Here is a 26,969-nt window from a genome sequence, read left to right as displayed (position 1 = left end):
CCCAGTTCGTGACCTCAGGGTGAAGCAGTTAACATCGTCGAGTAGTACGGAGGAGTTATTCAGAGCGAATATTTTGTGTCGCCAGTGTATGGGACAGTGCTCGAGACTTATGAATTAACGAATGTTTTTCCAGAAATGACTTAACTGAGAAAAGGTTTATTATTATATTGTGAAATAACAACAATATGTTTTATTATTTTATAACCAGTTTCTTACAAAGAATAACCACATAACAAAAGGTAATACCACTGAGAGAGTGTATTGGCTTTGTATTGTCTGTGGAATTCTTCCTTCTTATGTTCTTCTTTTCCATGTTGTATGAAGCGGATGAGATCGAAGATAAACTGAAGTCTGTTCTTTTAAATATTGTAAAAGGTAGTCATAAGTGGTCAAAGGAAAAATATAATGTAAAATTTACTAAATGGAATGTTACTGTATGGACTTTTATTTATAACTAAATAACCAACTATGAATGTTTTAAGTTTTGTGTTTGCAGCAGTCCAGACTGTGCTTTGTTCGTCGCCATTACGTGAGCGTATGGAGCGGCAATTTTAAACTGCACAAATAATCAGACACTAATTCTTTCGATCGATATTACAATGTTGTAACTTCGAGGACAAGAACCCACAGGAATTTACTATTTTTCTACTGTAAAAATGAAGATGACTTTCAGTAGAACAATCTTAGACTTAACGTAATGAAATATTTTTATGTCTGGTGCATAAGATTAATTTTTCCAAAACTAATTGATGAGTGACTTTAAATAGAAATATTTACGACACCAGTGTTGTTATGGGTAGAGGTGGTGATCTGATATATTAGTTATTTGGTATGCATCAAATAATTAACATATCATTTTAATGTCAAGTATGGAATTATTGAAGCTCGTAGTCGGGCTCAGCAGCACATAAATAAGAATTATCAGAGTTTATTTCTTTCTTTCAAATAATACTGTTATTCTTGCTGGTACTCTTTCATATGTTTTACAATAACACTTACACACCACAACAACATTAAATAGAACTCCACAGTACCCATTACAAAGAGAACAGTTTGTTAATTAGTGCATCAAGTGATGGTTCAATAGTCAGTGACAGATGTAAATTATGAAGCACTTCTGTGGCGGAGGATTATATCAAGTTAAGTAAATCTTTTTATCATTCACAGAAGAAAGTGAACTAGATGTTGCAGTTCCAATGAGACATCTCCCAGAGAAATCAAAGAACCCACTGTAGTTTCGTCAGGTTATAACAGTTCAGGGCGCCATGGGGTACGCAGCACCACTATCTATTACTGTCATAGCTTCTAATGTGGAAAGCAACCGTTACGTTTCTGAGATGTCAAGGCCGCTGGCTACGCCCAGCATTCGAGAGTTACCTGAAGTTTTGTATGAATGAGATCGCAATTTCCCCTTGACTTACCACTAATCAGAAGGTGTTCAACTACTGCCCTGGCGAGCGTGTTTTCCAGGCCTCTTACACACTGAAAACAACTCACCAGTCACAACGACTGCTGAACACTGGCACAGAACTCAAACGTAATGGACTGCGTTACCCGTGTCTTTCACCCAAGCTCGGCTCGACCCGATTCCCAGATGTATAACAATCGTTGTTGCTGCCAGAGGTGGCATATCCATGGACGAAACTCGCACCCTGTGTACTCCAAAATTAACTGCCAATTTAAGAACAGGTCCTTCCTGCTCTGTTCTATATGCACAAAAATTAAGTTTTCGTTATTTACTGAAACTTCCTGGCAGATTAAAACTGTGTGCCGGACAGAGACTCGAACTCGCGACCTTTGCCTTTCGCGGGCAAGTGCTCTACCAACTGAGCTACCCAAGGACGACTCACGCCCCGTCCTCACAGCTTTACTTCTGCCAGTACATCGCCTCCTACCTTCCAAACTTTACAGAAGTTCTCCTGCGAACCTTGCAGGACTAGCACTTCTGTTTCGTTCGCAGGAGAGCTTCTGTAAAGTTTGGAAGGTAGGAGGCGATGTACTGGCAGAAGTAAAGCTGTGAGGACGGGGCGTGAGTCGTCCTTGGGTAGCTCAGTTGGTAGAGCACTTACCCGCGAAAGGCAAAGGTCGCGAGTTCGAGTCTCGGTCCGGCACACAGTTTTAATCTGCCAGGAAGTTTCATATCAGGGCGCAATCCGCAGCAGAGTGAAAATCTCATTCTGGAAACTTCCTTATTTACTGTCGGCCCTGGTGTTGCAATATTAGTGAGCATAGTGTGGTTGAGCCATATACAGGGTGTCCCTCCTAAGAGTGCTTAGGCTCATTTTCTCTGGTGTTTTGGCAGATATTTTACAGTTTAGGTTTTGTTATATGTAGCTGGAGTCAGCCCAAACAAGTACTGGTACTGACGTCCTTAATATGACGGCGTGACGCCCATTGTCGGTGGGAAGCATCTATTTATTTCTTGTTACGAACAAATTGATTTTTAAAGGTGAATATTTTACGTGCGCATTTGACAGAGCAGTCTAGTGCGATATTCGCGTTATCGTTATGTACGAGGCGTGTTTATTAAGTAAGTACCGTTTTGAAATTAAAAAAAGACGTGCTAAGATATCTCAATAATTTTATTTTTACATGAAAGCCTGTACATTAATCTACGCACGGGCACCATTACAGTCTGATTCTTCCTTGTTTACGTTGTGCACTGAGTGTTTAAGATGCCTCCGATAATCGTGAGTCCCGCTGACTGAAGTACGGGCTGTTATAAGATTTCTTAGTTTTAAATGCCTAAAAGCAATCGATATTCATCGTGAGATCTTTGGAGTTTACGGAGAAAACATCACGAGTGATGGAATGGTGAGAAAGTGGGTGAGAGTATTTAAAGATGGCCTCACAAATGTGCATGATGAACAACGGAGTGGGCGTCCTTCGGTCGTTAATGAAAGTTTGGTTCAGGAAGTGGACAATAAGGTGAGAGAAAACAGACGCTTTACGATGTCCTCCTTGCGGGATGACTTTCGTAATGTTTCTCGTAGTGCTTTGTATGGCGGAACCACAACGACGGTGATGATTTCTTAAGCCAAATTGTTACGGGCGATGAAACATGGGTGGCCTACGTCACACCAGAATCAAAGCAACAGTCCATGGAAGTTAAGCAAGGGCATCGTTTTGCTGCAAGACGATGCATATGGCGAATCAGACCAAAGATCTCATCACATATTTTCGATGGGAAACTCTAGATCATCCTCCGTACAGCCCCGATCTTGCGCCCATTGACTACCATCTGTTCCTGCACTTGAACAAACACCTGGGCGGTCAGCGTCTTCAAGACGATGACGAAGTCAAAACAGTGGTGACGCAGTGGTTGACAAGTCAGGCGGCAGACTTCTATGAGGAGGGTATTCAAAAACTGGTACAACTTTATGACAAGTGCCTCAATATTGACGGAAATTATTTAGAAAAGTAGATTAAGGTACAGGCTTTCATGTAAAAATAAAATTATTGAGATATCTTAGCACGTTTTTTTTAAATTTCAAAACGGTACTTACTTAAAAAAAACACGCCTCGTATTAACAGGGACAGTAGAAGTCGAAGAATAACCAGCGCTCAAGAGAGCCAGCACCGCCCAGGTCCATCTGTCTGCTGTTGTGATGCGGCAGCGCTGCTGACTCGCTGGTGGAGTACTGGTCATTCTTCTTGTTTCACTGTCACTGTTAATACGTCACGCGAATATCGCACTAGGCTAATTTGGGACCGCTCTATCGAATGGGCACATAAAATATTCCCCTTTAAAAATAATTTCGTTTGTAACGGGAAACAAACCATGCTTTCTGTCGACACTGGGGATCACATGAAAGATGTGATGCGCAGTGTTTGGTCTCAGCGCAGCTGCACACTGCAACACTCACCGTCCCAACATCGGTCTGAACATCAGAGGAAATCCGCCAGACGACACTCAGGAGGGACACGGTCAGATAGCAATGTACCTTTTTACGTGTATACACCATCAGAGGTACGAAACACAAATGATTTACAGTTGCAGCTCTCTGCCACAGACAGAATAGCAACCAGAGAGCATTAGTTTGCTTGTGTTTGATATTGTTACTAAGCCAAGTAGGGTACATAAAGGGCATAAACAGAGTCAGTTTCTGGCTGATCGCTGTGAAACACATGGAGATGCAGCATACAGAATGTTGCAGGGGCTCCACTGGCAGTTCTAGTACAGCAGATGCGAATCTGAAGGGGTAACAACAAAGTGTTTGGTGCACAACATGGCGGCGGTCCATTTCGGCCATTAAATGTGGTCGACTGGAGCCTTGATGAAAAGTATGCTTGCCCTCCCATTCTGGTGCAGTCCTACATCAGGCAACTGTAACACCCCTCAAACCTGATACTGAACCATTTGACCATTCGGGCAAATGGAGACTAATAATGAGGCCCTTTCAAACTCTGTCAGGTGTTGATAACGCTGTCTCACAATATTTGTTGTTCCCTACAATTACATGCCGGGACAAATCTACTAGTGAAGACACCATTATTCTGTAATGTAATTACGAGTGTGGGTTCTGGCACAGGTGATGCAGACGACGACGATGCAAAAGATGACGCTGATACTTCTGTAGACGACATGGTACACCAACTACCAAACCCAGGCCTTATATACCATTATCATGTTATGCAAACATAGCGCGAAAAAGGATACAAATAACTAATGGCGCAAATGGCGCTGATAATAAAAATTTTACACGTGCCAACCTTTTGCTGGCGTGGGTGCTTGCCCAGATAAGGTCGTAAACGGACCATTATCTCAGCGTCATATTGACAGCCGCCATGTGACCCTGGGGACCCGGCTGACCTTGGGGACTCGAAACGAAACGGCACTGGTGCCATGTTTCATGTTTCATGAGTCCCAAAGACTGTCATTGGACAGAGTTTGAAAGGGCCTCATTATTGGTCTCCATTTGCCCGAATGGTCAAATGGTTCAGTATCAGGTTTGAGGGGTGTTACAGTTGCCTGATGTAGGACTGCACCAGAATGGGAGGGCAAGCATACTTTTCATCAAGGCTCCAGTCGACCACATTTAATGGCCGAAATGGACCGCCGCCATGTTGTGCACCAAACACATTGTTGTTACCCCTTCAGATTCGCACCTGCTGTACTAGAACTGGCAGTGGAGCCCCTGCAACATTCTGTATTATTCCACACCTTATGTCATAGACTAACAGCAGCCAAACTAGGAAATTACCTTCCCACTCGTAGACTGCCATTAACACCACAACACAAGTGGCTACATTTGGAGTGCTGCAGCGACTGGGAAGCATGAACTGCTGATGAATGGTGTCGCATTATGTTCAGCAATGAATCACCATTAGCCGGCCGCGGTGGCCGAGCGGTTGTAGGCACTTCAGTCCGGAACCGCGCGACTGCTATGGTCGCAGGTTCGAATCCTGCCTCGGGCATGGATGTGTGTGATGTCCTTAGGTTAGTTAGGTTTACGTAGTTCTAAGTACTAGGGGACTGATGACCTCATATGTTAAGTCCCATAGTGCTCAGAGCCATTTGAACCATTTTTGAATCACCACTGTCCATTACCCTTCATGACCATCGTTGGGAAGTACGGTGGTGACCTTGGTCCCAATATTACAATCTTTTGCAGAGGCACAATGGTTTTACTCTGGGCGTCACGGTATGGGGAACCATGAGGAATGATTGCAGGTGATGACCAGTGTTAACTGAGGGAACTCTGACAGCATAATGGTATGTCATGAACATTCTGCATCCCCAAAGGTGATCTGTCATGAGAGATAATACTGGTGCCATTTTACAACAGCACAATGCTTGTTCACCCACGGCAAATGTCTCTACGAAATGCCTGCATGATGATGAGGTACTTCAATGGCCAGCAAGATCCCCACAACTGTCCCCAATAGAACATGTGTGGCTTGGATGTCAACTCCGTCCCAGTGCCAGTATCTGGCATATCAAAGGCCAGATGCCAGAGTTGTGGGCCAGCTTGCCTCAGGAGGAGATGCAATGGCTTTAAGGCAGTTTCCCCAACCATCTAGGCCAGAGGGAATATCGTATCATACGGATAGATGGGTTCATACTGTCCACTTTTCTCTAAATGTAGCACGATTCTGTAATCAAATGGTTCAAATTGCTCTAAGCACTATGGGACTTAACATCTGAGGTCATCATCCCCTAGACTTAGAACTACGTAAACCTAACCTAAGGACAGCGGGAAAAATGATGGCTGTAGTTTCCCCTTGCATTCAGCTGTTCGCAGTACCACAACAGCAAGGCCGTTTTGGTTAGTGTTACAAGGCCAGATCAGTCAATCATCCAGACTGTTGCCCCTGCAACTACAGAGAAGGCTGCTGCCCCTCTTCAGGAACCATACGTTTGTCTGGCCTCTCAACAAATACACCTCTGTTGTGGTTGCACCTACGGTACGGCCATCTGTAACGCTGAGGCACGCAAGCCTCCCCACCAACGGCAAGGTCCATGGTTCATTGGGGGGATACATCAAGTACCCTAGACTTATTCTGTTTGGCTCAGTGAGTAACAGAGCAGGAGCAGTAGATTAGTCGGCTACGTAGTCACTAGAGACGGAGCACAAGCTGGGATTAGGGAAGGTTTGGGAAGGAAACTGGCCGTGCCCTCTCGAAGGAACCATCCCAGCATTTGGCTGAAGCGATTTTGGGAAAGGCACGGAAAAGCTAAATCTGGATGGCCGAACGCAGGTTTGAAACTCCATCCTCCCGAATGTGAGTCGAGTGTGCTAATCAGTGTCCCCAAAAAAATGGTTCAAATGGCTGCGAGCACTATGGGACTTAACATCTGAGGTCATCAGTCCCCTAGAACTTAGAAGAATCACACACGTCCATGCCCGAGGCAGGATTCGAACCTGCGACCGTAGCAGCCGCGTGGTTCTGGACTGAAGCGCCTAGAGCTGCTCGCCCACAGTGACCAGGAATTCTGTTATCAACGAAATAACATCACATAACATCTCAGCCCGCGAAGCTTAATTTAGGTTCCTCCTTTCGTTCTGGATGTGTGTGTGTGTGTGTGTGTGTGTGTGTGTGTGTGTGAGCGTGTGTGTGTGTGTGTGTTTATGTGTTCGTGTATCCTTATTTCTTACTAACAAGGGAACCTCCCCATCGCACGCCCCTCAGATTTAGTTATAAGTTGGCACAGTGGATAGGCCTTGAAAAACTGAACACAGATCAATCGAGAAAACAGGAAGAAGTTGTGTGGAACTATGAAAAAAATAAGCAAAATATGTAAACTGAGAAGTCCATGCGCAAGACAGGCAACGTCAAGGACATTGGGAGTTCAGGAGCGCCGTGGTCTTGTGGTTAGCGTGAACAGCTGCGGAACGAGATGTCCTTGGTTCTATGTTTTGCGACCGCACCGCGAAACCGAGCGATTAGTAGACGAAGGACGTGCCTCCTCAATGGGAACCGAAGAAATTTGATCGCAAGGTCATAGGTCAACCGATTCCTCCACAGGAAAACACGTCTGATATATTCTATACGACACTGGTGACGGTATGTGCGTCACATGACAGGAATATGTTGTAGACCCACCTAACTTGTACACTTGGCGAATCTGTAAAAAGATTCTTCTACCTCGCCCGATTTAGGTTTTCTTGTGGATGTGAGAATCACTCCCAAAAAAGTGATGAAAACATAAGAGTTTGTCACATAAACTGAAAATAAAAAATCAAATTTTCCGTCGAGGGAAGACTCAAACCAAGGACCTCTCGTTCTGCAGCTCCTCACGCTAACTACGGGACCACGCCGCTCCTGAGCTCACATTACCCTAGATGTTGCTTGTCTTGTCCATGGACTACTCAGTTTGTATATTTTGCTTATTTTTTTCATAGTTCCACACAACTTCTTCCTGTTTTCTCGATTGATCTGTGTTCAGTTTTTCAAGGCCTATCCACTGTGCCAACTTATAACTAAATCTGAGGGGGGTGCGATGGGGAGGTTACCTTGTAAGTGTGAATGTCTCTGTGAGTTTAATGATTGATTTTAGAATGAAAGCTGACTTCTAGCACCGTAGCAGCAGCAGCAGATTGATAAAACCTAAGACACTGGCCTCGCCCCAGACTGACCTGGCTGGTGGAGGCGGTCCGGGCCACGACGCTCCTGGCCACGTCGGCCAGCGCCGCCGCCTCCCTCGCCTCCTCCCTGGGGCGCGCCTCCTCCTCAGCAGACACGTGGTTGTCCACGTGCCCGCCTGCCGCCCACGCGTCTTCGTTTGGCAAGCGCCGCGCCTGCCTCTCGGACGCAGACGTCGACGCCGCCAGCAGCAGCAGCAGCAGCAGCGGGAACATAGCCGGCACGAGGGCCGTGCGCCGGGTCACTCGAACTGCACACGTTGACAAACTGTCACACACCACCCTCATATCTGCTTGGTAAACAGCTGAATCCAGCATGTTGCTCAGGTCATAACTAATGAAAGGAGTGCCACGGGTTTCAAATAAAATTGTAAACATGGAAAAATTTACTCTACTGGCCATTAAAATTGCTACACCAAGAAGAAATGGAGATGATAAACGGGTATTCATTGGACAAATATATCATACTAGAACTGACATGTGATTACATTTTCACGCACTTTGGGTGCATAGATCCTGAGAAATCAGTACCCAGAACAACCAACTCTGCCCCTAATAACGGCCTTGATGCGCCTGGGCATTGAGTCAAACAGAGCTTGGATGGGGTGTACAGGTACAGCTGCCCACGCAGCTTCAACACGATACCACAGTTCATCAAGAGTAGTGGCTGGCGTATAGTGACGAGCCAGTTGCTCGGCCACCATTGGCCAGACGTTTTCAATTGCTGAGACATCTGGGGAATGTGCTGGCCAGGGCAGCAGTCCAATATTTCCTGTATCCACAAAGGCCCGTACAGTACCTGCATGTGGTCGTGCATTATCCTGCTGAAATGCAGGATTTCTCACGGATCGAATGAAGGGCAGAGCCACGGGTCGTAACACCTGGAATGTAACGTCGACTGTTCAAAGTGCCGTCAATGCGAACAAGAGGTCACCGAGACGTGTAACCAATGGCACCCCATACCATCACGCCGGGTGATACGCCAGTATGGCGATGACGAATACACGCTTCCAATGTGCGTTCACCGCGATGTCGCCAAACACGGATGCGACCATCACGATGCTGTAAACAGAACCTGGATTTATCCGAAAAAATGACGTTTTGCCATTCGTGCACCCAGGTTCGTCGTTGAATACACCATCGCAAGCGCTCCTGCCTGTGGTGCAGCATCAAGGGTAACCGCAGCCACGGTCTCCGAGCTGATATTCCATGCTGCTGCAAACGTCGTCGAACTGTTCGTGCAGTTGGTTGTTGTCTTGCAAACGTCCCCATGTATTGACTCAGGGATCGAGACGTGGCTGCATGATCCGTTACAGCCATGCGGATAAGATGCCTCTCAACTGCTAGTGATACGAGACCGTTGGGATCGAGCACGGCGTTCCGTATTACCCTCCTGAACCCACCGATTCCATATTCTGCTAACAGTCATTGGATGTCGACCAACGCGAGCAGCAATGTCGCGATACGATAAACCGCAATCGGGATAGGCTACAATCCGACCTTTATCAAAGTCGGAAATGTGATGGGACGCATTTCTCCTCCTTACACGAGGCATCACAACAACGTTTCACCAGGCAACGCCTGTCAACTGCTGTTTGTGTATGAGAAATCGGTTGGAAACTTTCCTCATGTCAGCACGTTGTAGGTGTCGCCACCGGTGCCAGCCTTGTGCGACTGCTCTGAAAATCTAATCATTTGCATATCACGGCATCTTCTTCCTGTTGGTTAAATTTCGCGTCTGTAGCACGTCATCTTCGTGGTGTAGCAATTTTAATGGCCAGTAGTGTATAATTTGTGGTCTTCCACAAGGTTAGGTCCAATATTAAATCCAGTGTTTTCAACTGGTTTTTCATCTAATATTCAACAAAAAGAATTAATTTTTTCAGATAACACTAATTTGAATGTATGATCAATAAGAGTTCAGATGGGAAGGATGCAAAGTTGGAAGCTAGAAGTACCAGACTAAGATTCCGAGCATGGAGCCACAGCCCTTAATACACTGGACACACATTCGGGATGATGATGTTTCAAGCCCCTGTCCAACCATCCAGAAATACGTTTACCATGATTTTCCTAAATTCCTCCAGGCTAGTGCTGTGATGGGTCTTCTGAAAAGGGAATGGCCTTTATTGTGATTTGATTCCCTTATGCACTGAACACTCAAAATGTAAGCCTGGGAAAGTTTATTCTCAGACAAGTATCATTTGTGGTTTTCCAAAAATTGCGATTTGATTCCCTTATCCACTGAACACTCAAAATGTAAGCCTGGGAAAGTTTATTCTCAGACAAGTATCATTTGTGGTTTTCCACAAGGTTTAGTCTCAGGTCCAATATTATTTCCAGTGTTTTCAATTGACTTTTCACATAATATTCAAGAAGGAGATTTAGTGTTTTTTTTAAAAAAAATGGTTCAAATGGCTCTGTGCACTATGGGACAACTTCTGAGGTCATCAGTCCCCTAGAACTAAGAATTACTTATACTTAACCAACCTAAGGACATCACACACATCCATGCCCGAGGCTGGATTCGAACCTGCGACCATAGCGGTCGCGCGGTTCCAGAGTGTAGCGCATAGAAACACTCAGTCACCCTGGCCGGCAGTGTTTTTTCAGATAAAACCAGTATGAATATACGAATATTAAGATCTCAGATGGCAAGCTACTGCCAAGCAAAGAATGTAAGGCGAAGGATGAAAGTGCTATACAAAGATACTGAGAGAGGAGGCACCGTGGCTAGCGTAATTGACTCACATTATGGAGGACGACGTTTCAAATCCGCGTCTGGCCATCCAGATTTAACGTTTTCCGTGGTTTCCTGAGATCACTCGCGGCAAATTCCGGGATGGTTTCTTTGAAAAGGGCACAGCTGATTTCCTTCCCCATCCTTCCGTAAATGCAAACTTGTGTTCCACCTCTAATGACAGTGCTGTCGGTAGGACGTTAAACTGTAAACTTCCTTCCATTTCTTTCTTTCGGCATACTCTTTTTCTGGTGCCCTGGCTCGAAGTGGTGGCACCAAACGAAGGCCTCAACTGTGGTGACATCCTACAGAAGGAGAGGTTGATAGAATACCGACCACGCCCTTTACTGGATGTGAAACTCTGTCAGCTACCATTGTATTCAGGTTCACTGGGTGACACAATCACAAAACTCTCTGAAATTACGACTGCATCTAAATACACTGGCAAGAGGTGCGGACCAAAAAATTCTTCATTGTAAAACCAGTTTGGTCACAGACCATCATCAAGCAGAGTGTACAATGTCAGTTCATGTAACTAAGCAGACTAACCAGGGTTCAGGTTGGGACTCCGGGCAAGCCAATCAACTTCAGGAATGTTATTGGAGCAAACCATTGCCTCACAGAGCTACTTCAAGACAGTGTGCGTTGTCATGCTCATATAAACAGTCATCGTCTCCAAACTCGTCCTCTACTGTACACAGTACATAATTCTGTCAAACTTGTTCATGTCCTGTGTTTTCTTGAGCGCGATAAGGGGAGCACACCGAAGTTATGAAAAATACTCCCATACTGTAACAGAAGGGAAAGCAGAAAGGTGGAAGGAGTACATAGAGGGTCTATACAATGGCGATGTACTTGAGGACAATATTATGGAAATGGAGGAGGATGCAGATGAAATGGGAGATATGATTCTGCGTGAAGAGTTCACTGATAGACCTGAGTCGAATCAAGGCCCCAGGAGTAGATAACATTCCATTAGAGCTACTGACAGCCTTGGGAGAACCAGTCCTGACAAAACTCTACCATCTCGTGAACAAGATGTATGAAACAGGCGAAATACCCTCAGACCTCAAGAAGAATATAATAATTCCAATCCCAAAGAAAGCACGTGTTGACAGATGTGAAAATTACCGACCTATCAGTTTATTAAGTCACGGCTGCAAAATACTAACGCGAATTATTTACAGACGAATGGAAAAACTGGTAGAAGCCGACCTCGAGGAAGATCAGTTTGGAGTCCGTAGAAATATTGGAACACATGAGGCAATACTGACCCTACGGCTTAGGGAGTAAGACAGTGTTGTAGCCTCTCCCCGATGCTATTCAATCTGTACATTGAGCAAGCAGTAAAGGAAACAAAAGAAAAATTCGGAGTAGGTATTAAAATCCATGGAGAAGAAATAAAAACTTTGAGGTTCGCCGATGACATTCTAATTCTGTCAGAGACAGCAAAGGACTTGGAAGAGCAGTTGAACGGAATGGATAATGTCTTGAAAGGAGGATATAAGATGAACACCAAGAAAAGCAAAACGAGGATAGTTGAATGTAGTCGAATTAAATCGGGTTATGTTGAGGATATTAGATTAGGAAATCTGACGCTTAAAGTAGTAAATGAAATTTGCTATTTGGGGAGCAAAATAACTGATGATGGTCGGAGTCGAGGAGATATAAAATGTATACTGGCAATGGCAAGGAAAGCGTTTCTGAAGAAGAGAAATTTCTTAACATCGAGTATAGATTTAAGTGTCAGGAAGTCACTTCTGAAAGTATTTGTATGGAGTGCAGCCATGTATGGAAGTGAAACATGGACGATAACTAGTTTGGTCAAGAAGAGAATAGAAGCTTTTGAAATATGGTGCTACAGAAGAATGCTGAAGATTAGGTGTGGTAGAACACATAACTACTGAGGAGGTATTGAATAGAATTGGGGTGAAGAGAAGTTTGTGGCACAACTTGACTAGAAGAAGGGATCGGTTGGTAGGACATGTTCTGAGGCATCAAGGGATCACCAATTTAGTATTGGAGGGCAGCGTGGAAGGTAAAAATCGTAGAGGGAGACCAAGAGATGAATACACTAAACAGAAGGATGTAGGCTGCAGTAGGTACTTGGAGATGAAGAAGCTTGCACAGGATAGAGTAGCACAGTTGCTGTGCTAGTTGACCTCCTGACAGCACTCTGGAACTCACAAGTGATTCCTTCCCCTGATTTCACGCGAACAATCGATGGTCCCTCTCCGTCAGTATCTGTGGTGTGCCTGATCTCAGTTTAGCGACAGTTGTTGCCTCGCACTTCCATTTGACAATCACGTCACTAATGGCCGAATTAGGCAGCTGTAAAAGGATTGAAATGTCCCTGAAGGATCTGTTACTCAGGTGAGATCCAATGACCAGTCCACATTCGAAGTCAATGGGCTCCCCAGACCAAACCATTGTACCGTCACTGGTCCACTACTCTCCACCTTCTACACACATAAAAAATGTTTTGCATCACCTCGGTTCCGAGAATTCCAGAACCTGTTGCATGTTGTACCACCATACAGCGAGACCGTCAGATGTGGTGGTCCAGATTGCCGTACACACCGGTTCCTCTAATACCCAGTAGCACGTTCTCTTGCATTGATGCATGCCTGTATTCGTGGTGGCATACTATCCACAAGTTCATCGAGGCACTGTTGGTTCAGATTGTCCCACTCCTCAATGGCGATTCAGAGTAGATCTCTCAGAGCGGTTCGCGGGTCACGTCGTCCATAAACAGCCCTTTTGAATCTGTCCCAGGCGTGTTGGATAGGGTTCATATCTGGAGAAGATGCTGGCCACTCTAGTCGAGCGATGTCGTTATCCTGAAGGAAGTCATTCACAAGATGTGCACGATGGGGGCGCGAATTGTCGTCCATGAAGATGAATGCCTCGCCGATATGCTGCCAATATGGTTGCACTATCGGTCGGAGTATGGCATTCACGTATCGTACAGCCGTTACGGCGCCTTCTGTGACCACCAGCGGCGTAGGTCGGCCCCACATAATGCCACCACAACACAGCAAGGAACCTTCACCTTGCTGCACTCGATGGACAGTGTGTCTAAGGCGTTCTGCCTGACCGGGTAGCCTCCAAACACGTCTCCAACGATTGTTTGGTTGAAGGGAAATGCGACACTCATTGGTGAAGAGAACGTGATGTCAATCCTGAGCGGTCCGCTCGGCATGTTGTTGGGCCCATCTGTACCGCGCTGCATGATGTCGTGGTTGCAAAGATGGATCTCACAATGGACGTCGGAAGTGAAGTTGCACATCATGCAACCTACTGGGCACAGTTTGAGTCGTAACAAGACCTCCTGTGGCTGCACGAAAGCATTATCCAATATGGTGGCGTTGCTGTCAGGGTTCCTCCGAGCCATAACCCGTAGATAGTGGTCATCCATTGCAGTAGTAGCCCTTGCGCGGCCTGAGCGAGCCATGTCATCGTCAGTTCCTGTCTCTCTGTATCTCCCCCATGTGCGAAAATCATCGCTTTGGTTCGATTCGAGACGCCTGGACACCTCCCTAATTGAGAGTACTTCCTGGCACAAAGTAACAATGCGATCGAACCGCAATATTGACCGTCTAGGCATGGTTGGAGTACAGACAACACGAGCCTTGTACCTTCTTCCTGGTGGGATGACTGGAACTGATCGGCTGTCGGACCCCCTCCGTCTAATAGGCGCTGCTCATGAATGTTGTTTACATCTTTGGGCGGGTTTAGTGACATCTCTGAACAGTCAAAGGGACTGTGTCTGTGATACAATATCCACAGTCAACGTCTGTCTTCAGGAGCTCTGGGAACCGGAGTGACGCAAAACTTTTTGTGATGTGTGTATCATGCCGGTGAATCAGCCGCTCGCGACGTCTAGAGGACAATTCCGCATTACATAAGGACTCGCGACGTCTAGAGGACAATTCCGCATTACATAAGGATGTGCGAATTCTTTTGATGGCATAGCGTAAAGGGGTTATTAGTTTTTTGGTGTCTTCCTTGGTAGCTGAGTGGTCACCGCGATAGAATGGCGTGCTAAGGGACCCGGGTTCGAGACCCGGCTGGGTCGGAGCTTTTCTCCGCTCAGGGACTGGGTGTTGTTTTGTCTTCTCCATATCATCTCATCCCCATCGACGCGCTGGAGTCAATTCCAAAGACTTGCAGCAGGCGACTGGTCAACCCGTTGGGAGAACCTAGCCACATTTCATTTCAGTTTTTTGGTTTACCAGTTAAGGTTTTGATTTTTCATTGGTTTATGGGTGAATAAGAAAATTAATAAAACCGACACCATTCGGGTTTTGCCTCATCAGCTACAAATATTTTATACGCACAAGGTCAATTATTTACGACAGTAACTCGTTTGTAAAGTAATCAGATGGTTCAAAAATGGTTCAAATGGCTCTGAGCACTATGCGACTTAACTTCTGAGGTCATCAGTCGCCTAGAACTTAGAACTAATTAAACCTAACTAACCTTAGGACATCACACACATCCATGCCCGAGGGAGGATTCGAACCTGCGACCGTAGCGGTCTCGCGATTCCAAAGTGTAGCGTCTAGAACCGCGCGGTCACTCCAGCCGGCAGTAATCAGATGTCTGAGGTTGTTTTATACGTGGGAGTTTGGTTGTTTAGGGAATCGGGCATGGCTGGTGTGGCTGGTTGTGGTGGCAGGGAGGTGAAGAAGTGAGTAGTGTGTATCACTAACTCCAAAAACGGTCACTTGGTCCCAGTTGTACTCCAGAGAGAACAAAAATTTGATTTTCAGCATTTCATGTAATTATTGACAGAATTTAAAAGATATTAAATGCTGAAAATGCAATCGTAATCTATTCATTAAGAGGTACAACCGTACGATGAAGATTCAACACGACAAGGCACGCATTAGAGTTAGAAACTGCTTGCATGTGTTGAGGCAGCGTAACTCGCATATAGATTATCCAGTCTGTATTGATTCAGTATTTGAGAACGACTGCACTTGACGACTTCCAACGAATTTAACACATAATTTCAAACGTTTTCTAAACTTTTTCAATTGTTTACAGTTGAATAATCCAAAACTATGAGTGCACGTTGAAAAGCGTGCTTCCCAATTATTTATGTGAAAACTCTTAAAGCTTTTTAAATAAAACAAACTCGATTAACGTTGTACATTTTTATTCTTCATATATACATACAGGGTGTTTCAAAAATGACCGGTATAATTGAAACGGCAATAAAAACTAAACGAGCAGCGATAGAAATACACCGTTTGTTGCAATATGCTTGGGACAACAGTACATTTTCAGGCAGACAAACTTTCGAAATTACAGTAGTTACAATTTTCAACAACAGATGGCGGTGCGGTCTGGGAAACTCTATAGTACGATATTTTTCACATATCCACCATGCGTAGCAATAATATGGCGTAGTCTCTGAATGAAATTACCCGAAACCTTTGACAACGTGTCTGGCGGAATGGCTTCACATGCAGATGAGATGTACTGCTTCAGCTGTTCAATTGTTTCTGGATTCTGGCGGTACACCTGGTCTTTCAAGTGTCCCCACAGAAAGAAGTCACAGGGGTTCATGTCTGGCGAATAGGGAGGCCAATCCACGCCGCCTCCTGTATGTTTCGAATAGCCCAAAGCAATCACACGATCATCGAAATATTCATTCAGGAAATTAAATACGTCGGCCGTGCGATGTGGCCGGGCACCATCTTGCATAAACCACGAGGTGTTCGCAGTGTCGTCTAAGGCAGTTTGTACCGCCACAAATTCACGAAGAATGTCCAGATAGCGTGATGCAGTAATCGTTTCAGATCTGAAAAATGGGCCAATGATTCCTTTGGAAGAAATTGCGGCCCAGACCAGTACTTTTTGAGGATGCAGGGACGATGGGACTGCAACATGGGGCTTTTCGGTTCCCCATATGCGCCAGTTCTGTTTATTGACGAAGCCGTCCAAGTAAAAATAAGCTTCCTCAGTAAACCAAATGCTGCCCACATGCATATCGCCGTCATCAATCCTGTGCACTATATCGTTAGCGAATGTCTCTCGTGCAGCAATGGTAGCGGCGCTGAGGGGTTGCCACGTTTGAATTTTGTATGGATAGAGGTGTAAACTCTGGTGCATGGGACGATACGTGGATGTTGGCGTCATTTGGACCGCAGCTGCAACACGGCGAACGGAAACCCGAGGCCGCTGTCGGATCACCTGCTGCACTAGCTGCGCGTTGCCCTCTGTGGTTGCCGTACGCGGTCGCCCTACCTTTCCAGCACATTCATCCGCCACTTTCCCAGTCCGTTGAAATTTTTCAAACAGATCCTTTATTGTATCGCTTTTCGGTCCTTTGGTTACATTAAACCTCCGTTGAAAACTTCGTCTTGTTGCAACAACACTGTGTTCTAGGCGGTGGAATTCCAACACCAGAAAAATCCTCTGTTCTAAGGAATAAACCATGTTGCCTACAGCACACTTGCACATTGTGAACAGCACACGCTTACAGCAGAAAGACGATGTACAGAATGGCGCACCCACAGACTGCGTTGTCTTCTATATCTTTCACATCACTTGCAGCGCCATCTTTTGTTGAAAATTGTAACTACTGTAATTTCGAAAGTTTGTCCGCCTGAAAATGTATTGTTGTCCCAAGCATATTGCAACAATCGCTGTATTTCTATCGCTGCTCGTTTAGTTTTTATTGCCGTTTCAAATATACCGGTCATTTTTGAAACACCCTGTATTTATTTCCCACAATAATCACCCTGATGACGACCACATATTTTTTGCCAGCGACAGACCAGTTTGTTGAACTGTCACTGTAAAGTGTTTGAATTTGTTGACGGAGCCACAATCTCGCCTCTGCTTGCACCGTTTCGTGACTATCAGAGTGAAGTCCTCGAAGTCGTTCTTCAAGTTTTGGAAACAGACGAAAATCGCAAGGAGCCAAGTGGGTACTGTATGCAGGATAATCGATGGCTGTGGGTCCGAGGCGTCGTATTGTTACTGATGTGTGCGGTCTGGCTCTATCACACTGAAGTAGAGGGCGCTCCGTGTCTAAACAAACACTGTCCGGGTGGGCCTCGAAGACCCGACGGTACCGACCGGGCAGCGTGTCATTCACAGCCCTTAGGTGTCACCAGATGCCGATACGGAGGGGCCTGGGGTCTACCAGCCATTGTCAGTTTTCGTGACCAGTGTCGCCACTTCTCAATGAAGCAGCTCCTCAATTGGACTCCCACGGTCTGAGCGCACCCCACTTGCCGACAGCACTCTGCGGTGATCTGACGGGAACCGGTGTTGCCACTGCGCCAAAGCCGTTGGCAAGAAAATGTTATGCATCTGGGGGAACAGCGGCGGTGTGGTGCACTACGCATTGCTTCCCCGAGCTGTAACCGTAACAACTGATATTTGACATAAAAGTTTTCTGGGTTTGGTACCGCGTCATAATGTAAAAACTACTGCTGCTATAGAAAAACCAACGTTTCGGCCACGATTGCAGCGACCTTCTTCTGGGTCTAATGGAGCGTTCTAGCTATGCAGTGCCCTTTATATTTTGTTGTTAGTGTTCACTGCGCATGCCATTACGTCATAATTTTAAAAAGGTAGTTAGTTTCATCGGTCACTTAAGGAAGAAGGAGAGGGAAGTTTATTTTAATAGGCTATTGCGGTGGAGGGAGAACGTGACCTCTGTTGTCCATTGGCTCTTGTGTTTTGTGCCATGATTGGTGGCCACCGTCGAATGAGAAGTTGGCTGCTGTTTACCAAATGCCGGACGTCGGCAGTTACTCGCCGGTAGTGCTCGTGCCTTGTGTTGACAGTGCGGTCTGTTGGGCTCTGATTGCTGGCAGCCAAGATGGGGCAAGCCTCAGTCCATCCTCCCTGTTCATGTGTAAGCCTACACATACTGACAGGGATCTGCACGCCCAATCCTACCACCACCCTGCGCAGAAGAACTGTCATCCGCTCTTTGGCAATCCGTGCGCAGCGCCTAAGTGAAGCTCAATACATCACACCTGAGCTTAAAAGGTTACGCACAACGTTTCTAGCCAATGGCTACAGCCATAAGTCGATCCACACAGCGCTGTCGACGAACACAAGCTAGAAAGATAAGCAGGAAATAGACAAACTGCAGCCAACAGTACGCTTACCCTATGTGAAAAACCTTACTGACCGAATAGGCAAACACCTTCGCCGTGTTGGGGTGCAGCCTGTCTTCTACAGTGGTAGGCTCCACCAGGGACAAGGTGGATGCATTACACACTGCAGGCGTTTACAAGGTGGAATGCGAATGTGGAGAGGCATACATCGGCGAGAGTGGAAGGCCAATAGCAATGCGCATTCGGGAGCACGAGCGTTAGATTCGTCTAGGGCAACACAACAAATCCGCAGTGGCAGAACATCACCATGACTGGGGAAAAGAAATAAAATTCAGTGAAGCCTGTGTGTTGGCCAAGCAGCCAATTATGAGGAAACGCAAAATCAGAGAGGCCATCGAAATACTGGAACACCCTAACAACCTTCTTGCAGCGGTGTACCGTAGGTCTCTAGTAGAGCGTAGCGTTCCAAAGGATTGGAAAAGGGCACAGGTCATCCCCGTTTTCAAGAAGGGACGTCGAGCAGATGTGCAGAACTATAGACCTATATCTCTAACGTCGATCAGTTGTAGAATTTTGGAACACGTATTGTGTTCGAGTATAATGACTTTTCTGGAGACTAGAAATCTACTCTATAGGAATCAGCATGGGTTTCGAAAAAGACGGTCTTGTGAAACCCAGCTCGCGCTATTCGTCCACGAGACTCAGAGGGCCATAGACACGGGTTCACAGGTAGATGCCGTGTTTCTTGACTTCCGCAAGGCGTTCGATACAGTTCCCCACAGTCGTTTAATGAACAAAGTAAGAGCATATGGACTATCAGACCAATTGTGTGATTGGATTGAGGAGTTTCTAGATAACAGGACGCAGCATGTCATTCTCAATGGAGACAAGTCTTCCGAAGTAAGAGTGATTTCAGGTGTGCCGCAGGGGAGTGTCATAGGACCGTTGCTATTCACAATATACATAAATGACCTTGTGGATGACATCAGAAGTTCACTGAGGCTTTTTGCAGATGATGCTGTGGTGTATCGAGCGGTTGTAAGAATCGAAAATTGTACTGAAATGCAGGAGGATCTGCAGCGAATTGACGCATGGTGCAGGGAATGGCAATTGAATCTCAATGTAGACAAGTGTAATGTGCTACGAATGCACAGAAAGATAGATCCTTTATCATTTAGCTACAAAATAGCAGGTCAGCAACTGGAAGCAGTTAATACCATAAATTATCTGGGAGTACCCATTAGGAGTGATTTAAAATGGAATGATCATATAATGTTGATCGTCGGTAAAGCAGATGCCAGACTGAGATTCATTGGAAGAATCCTAAGGAAATGCAATCCGAAAACAAGGGAAGTAGGTTACAGTACGCTTGTTCGCCCACTGCTTGAATACTGCTCAGCAGTGTGGGATCCGTACCAGATAGGGTTGATAGAAGATATAGAGAAGAACCAACGGAGAGCAGCGCGCTTCGTTACAGGATCATTTAGTAATCGCGAAAGCGTTACGGAGATGATAGATAAACTCCAGTGGAAGACTCTGCAGGAGAGACGCTCAGTAGCTCGGTACGGGCTTTTGTCAAAGTTTCGAGAACATACCTTCACCGAAGAGTCAAGCAGTATATTGCTCCCTCCTACGTATATCTCGCGAAGAGACCATGAGGATAAAATAAGAGAGATTAGAGCCCACACAGAGGCATACCGACAATCCTTCTTTCCACGAACAATACGAGACTGGAATAGAAGGGAGAACCGATAGAGGTACTCAAGGTACCCTCCGCCACACACCGTCAGGTGGCTTGCGGAGTATGGATGTAGATGTAGATGTAGATGAAGAGGGAGGAAGGACTGAGGCTTGCCCCATCTTGGCTGTCAGCAATCAGAGCCCAACAGACCGCACTGTCAACACGAGGCACGAGCACTACCGGCGAGTAACTGCCGACGTCCAGCAGTTGGTAAACAGCAGCAAACTTCTCATCCCACGGTGGCCACCAATCATGGCACATAACACAAGGGCCAATAGACAACAGAGGTCACGTTCTCCCTCCACCGCAACAGCCTATTAAAATAAAGTTCCCTCTCCTTCTTCCTTAAGTGACCGATGAAACCAACTACCTTTTTAAAATTATGACGTATTGGCATGCGCAGTGAACAGTAACAACAAAATATAAAGGGCACTGCATAGCTAGAACGCACCATTAGACCCAGAAGAAAGCCGCTGCAATCGTGGCTGAAACATTGGTTTTTCTATAGCAGCAGTAGTTTTTGCATTATGACGCGGTACCAAACCCAAAAAACTTTTATGTCGACTGACTCTGGCAGCGGAAGCCTACGCAATGAAACTGACATTCATTGTCAACAACTGAGTGTCTTGCAGGCGCAATCCGAGAAGAACAGCCAGGAAGACTGCATAAGGTGTTGCTACTCCTCGATAACGCCCATGCGCATTCTGGTAGCCAAACAAAAAACACTATACGACAGCTGGGTTGGGAGGTCTTCCGCACCCACCTTGTTCATCTGATCTTGCGCCTGAAAATGCGCTCCGAGTTTGGCTCGACTCGTTCTTCGCCTCAAAAATACAAGATTTCTTCAGTTGCAGAATCGAAAAGTTACCCCAGAGTTGGTAGACTGTTGTAAGTTCAGAACCTTGACTGAAATCATGGTGGTAGTGTGAGGTAACGGACGAGTCGTACCGCCCTGGGAATATTCTAAGTTCGGATTTGGCGTGGCCGAGCTGGGAACTGTCAGCGGGTCGCGGCCCGGCAGCAGCCACGTGGAACCGGACGTTAGCTTAGCAACTGCGTGATGCCGCACACCGGCCGGTCCAGCCGTATGGCTGGGAATTCCATGGTGATGCGTGTTGATGGAGGAGACACGCCGGGAGTGCCAAAGATGGCGGACTGTGTGAAACCTTAATGGCAGACATTTCACAGTTCGTATAGAAATTAATAGTAGCCACGATACCTCAAAAAGAAACATGTACATTACTACTATTTGCACTACGATTCTGATGGTGTAATCAGATTTTAAATATCTTTATCAGTTTAAATTTAGACTCTAACTGTAAATTATACAAGTAACACGCAGCAACGAATTTCCAAAATCTACATGGTTCGTCCGATCTCTTCGGTCTACGTGTCTTTAGAAAGCTATTACAGGCATGTAACTTGAATAGTACATGAGCTATTGGAGGTCAGAGTGGCCGATTACTATCGATCGTGTCAGGCCATAAGTACTCCACAGTCACACATCCCATATGTGCTATTCATGAAGAAATTGGTTAAATATTTATTGTGTTTTAGAAAACACAGAGACATTAGGCTACTGGCCTACCTTTTGTTCTATTCCTTTGATATATGTTTATTTAATTTGTTTATGTATCTAATAATGTGCGTTAGAGCGTGTTTATGGTCCAGCTGTAGGAATATTTATTTAATTACAAGTTATTTAAATGTAAATCCAGTATTTCGTATCTGTTTCAATATGTTTATGAGTTTACGTTGGCTTGGAGGCATGGAGGGAGCGTTCTAGCCAATCACAGCGCTCGTTACTAAGAGCGACGTTTGGAGGTTGGGGAGGAGCATCATGTCTGGAGAGGACACGGGGGAGTTCTGGAGAGTGCGGCTCCAGGGACGACGGTACGGGACAGGACACGGGAAGTGCTGGACGCGACGGACGCCGAATCGGCGGAAAGACTTGGACAGTGCAGCAGTTTGCGCGTGGTCACGGAGGATAGAAATATTTCGGAGTGCCGAGCTATGCTCTTGTGTGATTCCCGTGGTTTCTGCAGTGAAGTCGTAGTATGCCTTCAGAAGTGAATATCTCGCAAGATGTGTTGTTGTTCGTAACTAATTACGGGAAGTAGGAATCTATTGTTTCCCTGTTATTCAACTTACATTTTATTTAATTGCTGGGACATCGACACCAATAACTGTTTTGCAGAAATATACCGCATTCACAAAAGTACTTCTACTGTCGTACTCATTATTTACAGTGGTTAAGATAGTACCTCCAGATTTTATTTAATTGCAATCTTTCATTTATAAATTTATATGTTACATTCATAATTCGCAACTGCCGAGTGATAGAAACCTTCGACCATTCGATTCATGTGTGTATTCTTATCCTATACTGTAGACTCAGCAGTATTTGGCTTGTAAAGTGGCAACTACGTATCCCAGCCCCTAGACAACGAAATCAGCCAAAACTTTTAAATGTTTCAACTTTGAGTCAGAGGGTACGTAGCTGAGGGCAACTTTGAGAGGTGGCATGAGCCCCCTCTCATACTTCTATCTTACGATTTTCGTCTCTAATTGCATACGGTGAAAAGTTGCTATTCGTTCACACGCGGACTTCCCACGCAGCGTCTCTCGTCACCCAGGTGGTTCGGTGACAGGCAGGCTCTGCTGATCTGGAAAGGGTTAAGCCGACGGGTGTGAGGAAGTCGAGTGAATGCTTTGCAGACGCCGACATTGTCAAAAGACACGCTCGGAGGGGTCTGAAGTAGCGGCTGGGCTAGAGGTTCCGTTACTTCGCAGAATCTTAGCGAAAACACTTTCTGGCGGGCTACCAGCGAGGCGTGGGAATGACTTGTGTACCCAGGCAGTTGTGGCTCAGTTGGCTGGCTCAGGGCATAGCTCCGTGACGTAGCAAAATCAGCGCAGAAATTGGCGCCAAGAATCTCCATTGGTGGAATGGTAGTGCTCCGGGAATGGAGTGGAATTTTCGGCCGGTTTTCGAGTTGCTGACGGCCACTGTCGTGGGGGCGGGAATGTGATGTGTTCAGCCTGTACGGGTGCTCTAAGTAGTCGGCTCTCGCCTTTCGGTCGAGGACGTCGAAGCAACCAGCCATCGCCTCCGGTATGCCAGATCGTGTTCTGGCAGTTAAGAAGACAGTTTGGTAATGTATGTCCGCAGCACCGGCAGATAGGGATTTTCCTAGGTGATAATCAGAGCTCAGCAGAGCGGGCCTGTTCGTCTTTTTCTAACTTTGTTGTGTCTTGAGTAGCAGCAATTAATGTTGGGTTAGCTGTTGTCTCTCTTAAGACTTGAGTGGCAAGGAATTGGCTCCACATACCACTTCATCATAAACCTCACAATCTAGTTTAGGGACAACTTCACCATCACAGCGTTTGTTTGTGTATCCCATTTGAGCCAATTTGATGTATCATAAATGTTTCATGTGTTTTTGTTTATTATTTTGTGTTTAGTCTTAATAAATCATATTGTTATTTTGGACAGAACTTTCATTCTGTTAATCGGTAGAGCAACCCATCATTTCTCACTACGTTAATGAAACCTTCCTTTATTTAACTTATTTATCAAATTAAATTATTGCAGGTGCCAAACTCTTTTCTAATCCACTTGCAGGGTTGATTACAGTCAGTTCGCGTATATTTTTTAATCCTTGTGCAACAGCAAAAGTCGGAGTTAGAATAGGGGGGGCTTAGAGCATCATTTACATGTGTAGATTCTAGAATTAAGTGTTAAATACACTGCTAGCCCCGGCACCTCGCAACTTCATTTCATACATCATTGTTTTGAAATCCCTCAGTAGAATACAAACTATTACCAACAAACCACGGTTTGCCTAGTTTGAATTTCCCCCTCGTGGGGAGCGAAATGCCTTCGCCCTTACGAATGTCGTGCAGGTCGCCGTTGGCGCCTGTTGGACTTCTCACCACAGCAGTGGACTGTACTCAGTTCATTCACGTGAAAAGATCTCCGGCGAGATTATGGGCTCATGGCAGGAATTAACAGACTGGACGTGGAACAGCAGTTGGACCTAGGTCGATGGGACGTTCCATTTCGTAAATCGTTAGGGAATTCAAAATATTCAGGGATCTACAGTGTCAAAAACGGTCCGAGAATAACAAATTTCAGGCATTACCTCTCAGCACGGACCGAGCGAGGTAGCGCAGTGGTTAGACACTGGACTCGCATTCGGGAGGACGACGGTTCGATCCCACGTCCGACCATCCTGATTTAGGTTTTCCATGATTTCCCTAAATCGCTCCAGGCAAATGCCAGAATGGGTCCTTTGAAAGGGCACGGCCGACTTCCTTCCCCATCCTTCCCTAATCTGATGAGACCGATGACCTCGCTGTTTGGTCTCTTCCCCCAAACAACCCCACCCTCTCAGCACGGTCGATGCAGTGGCCGACAGCCTTCACTTAACGACTGGGAGCTGCAGCGCGTGCCTAGATTTATCAGCGCTAACAGACAACCTACACTGCGAGAAATAACTGCAGAAATCAATGTGGGACGTACGACGATGGATCCGTTTGGACAGTGTGGCTAAATTTAGCCGTATTGGGCTATGCCAGCAGACGACTGGCGTGAGTATTGAGAGGTTTGTTCAAAATGGTCCAAATGGCTCTAAGCACTATGGGACTTAACATCTGAGGTCATCAGTCCCCTAGACTTAGAACTACTTAGGCCTAAGGACATAACACACATGCATAACCGAGGCAGGATTCGAAACTGCGACCGTAGCACGAGCGCAGTTCCGGACTGAAGCGCCTACAACCGCTCGGCCACAGCGGCCGGCGTCAGGTGGTGAGGCTATCGGTTGGAGCCTAGACTACTGGAAACCGTGACCAGGTCAGATGAGTCCCGGTTTCAGTTGGTAAGTGCTGATGGTAGGGTTCGACTGTGGCGCAGACACCACAAAGCTATGTACCCAAGTTGTCAACAATACACTGTGCAAGCTGGCGTTGGCTCCGTAATGGTGTGGACCGTGTTTGCATGGAATGGACTGAATCACTGACTGGAAATGGTTACGTTCAGCTACTTGGAGACCATTCATGGACTCCATGTTCCCAAGCAACGATGGGATTTTTATGGATGACAACGGGCCACGTCACTGGGCCATAATCGACGGCGATTGGATTGGAAAACATTTTGCACAAATCGAGCCGGCCGCTGTGGTCGAGCGGTTCTGGGCGCTTCAGTCCGGAACCACGCTACTGCTACGGTCGCAGGTTCGAATCCTGCCTCGAGCATGGATGCGTGTGATGTCCTTAGGTTAGTTAGGTTTAAGTAATGCTAAGTCTAGGGGATGATGAGCTCTGATCTACATCTACATATATACTCCGCTAGCCACCAAGCGGTGTCTGGAGGAGGGCACAATTCGCGCCAAAGTCATATCCTCTTCCCTCCCCCTCTGTTCCACTCACGGATCGCGGGATGGAAAAACGACTGTCTGAACGCCTCAGTACTAGCTCTAATTTCCCTTATCTTTGGATGGCGATCATTGTGCGATTTGAAAGTTGATGGTAGTAATATATACTCTACATCCTCGGGTAAGATGGGATTTCGGAATTTAGTGAGCAGCCCCTTCCGTTTAGCGCGCCGTCAATCTGCAAGTGTGTCCCACTTCAAACTTTCTATGAGATTTGTAACGCTCTCGCGATGGCTAAATGTACCAGTCACGAATCTTGCCGCTCTTCTTTGGAGCTTCTCAATCTCTTGAATCAGACCCAACTGGTAAGGGTCCCATGCAGACGAACAATACTCTAAGACTGGACGAACTAACATATTGTAAGCTATTTCCTTTGTTGATGGACTGCATCGCTTCAAGATTGTACCAATAAACCGCAATATAGAGTTCACCTTACGCGTTACTTGTGTAATCTGATCATTCCGTTTGAGATCATTTCGAATAGTCACACCCAGATACTTAACGTACGTTACCGCTTCCAAAGACTGGGCATTTATTTTGTACTCGTACACTAATGGGGATTTTCGCCTTGTCATACGCAGTAGGTTACACTTACTAATATTTTCGCCTTGTTATACGCAGTAGGTTACACTTACTAAGCCGGCCGAAGTGGCCGAGCGGTTCTAGGCGCTGCAGTCTGTAACCGCGCGACCGCTACGGTCGCAGGTTCGAATCCTGCCTCGGGCATGGCTGTGTGAGATGTCGTTAGTTAGGTTTAAATAGTGTAAGTAGGCTGTTTAGGTTTTTTTATTGGTAACGCCACCTCTGTATGAAAATCACTGGCTGTGCTGTGTGCAGTCTGTGGCTGCTTTGCATTGTTGTAATACTCGCCAT

General features: G+C 46.0%; 1 protein-coding gene across 1 annotated transcript in view; it reads right to left on the bottom strand.

Annotated features, from left to right (window-relative positions):
• Positions 1–26,969, bottom strand: part of LOC124551292 — a 139,643-nt gene that overhangs the window by 46,906 nt on the left and 65,768 nt on the right. The window contains exon 2 of the mRNA XM_047126297.1: positions 8,082–8,338. Coding sequence (XP_046982253.1) covers positions 8,082–8,338 — 257 coding nt within the window. The remainder of the gene's footprint in view (positions 1–8,081; positions 8,339–26,969) is intronic.

The sequence above is a fragment of the Schistocerca americana genome, chromosome 9 (genome assembly GCF_021461395.2).
Source record: "Schistocerca americana isolate TAMUIC-IGC-003095 chromosome 9, iqSchAmer2.1, whole genome shotgun sequence".
In the NCBI taxonomy this organism is placed as follows: Eukaryota; Metazoa; Arthropoda; class Insecta; order Orthoptera; family Acrididae; genus Schistocerca; species Schistocerca americana.
The sequence above is the reverse complement of the archived record's forward strand: the minus strand, read 5'-3'. Positions and strand labels throughout refer to the sequence as shown.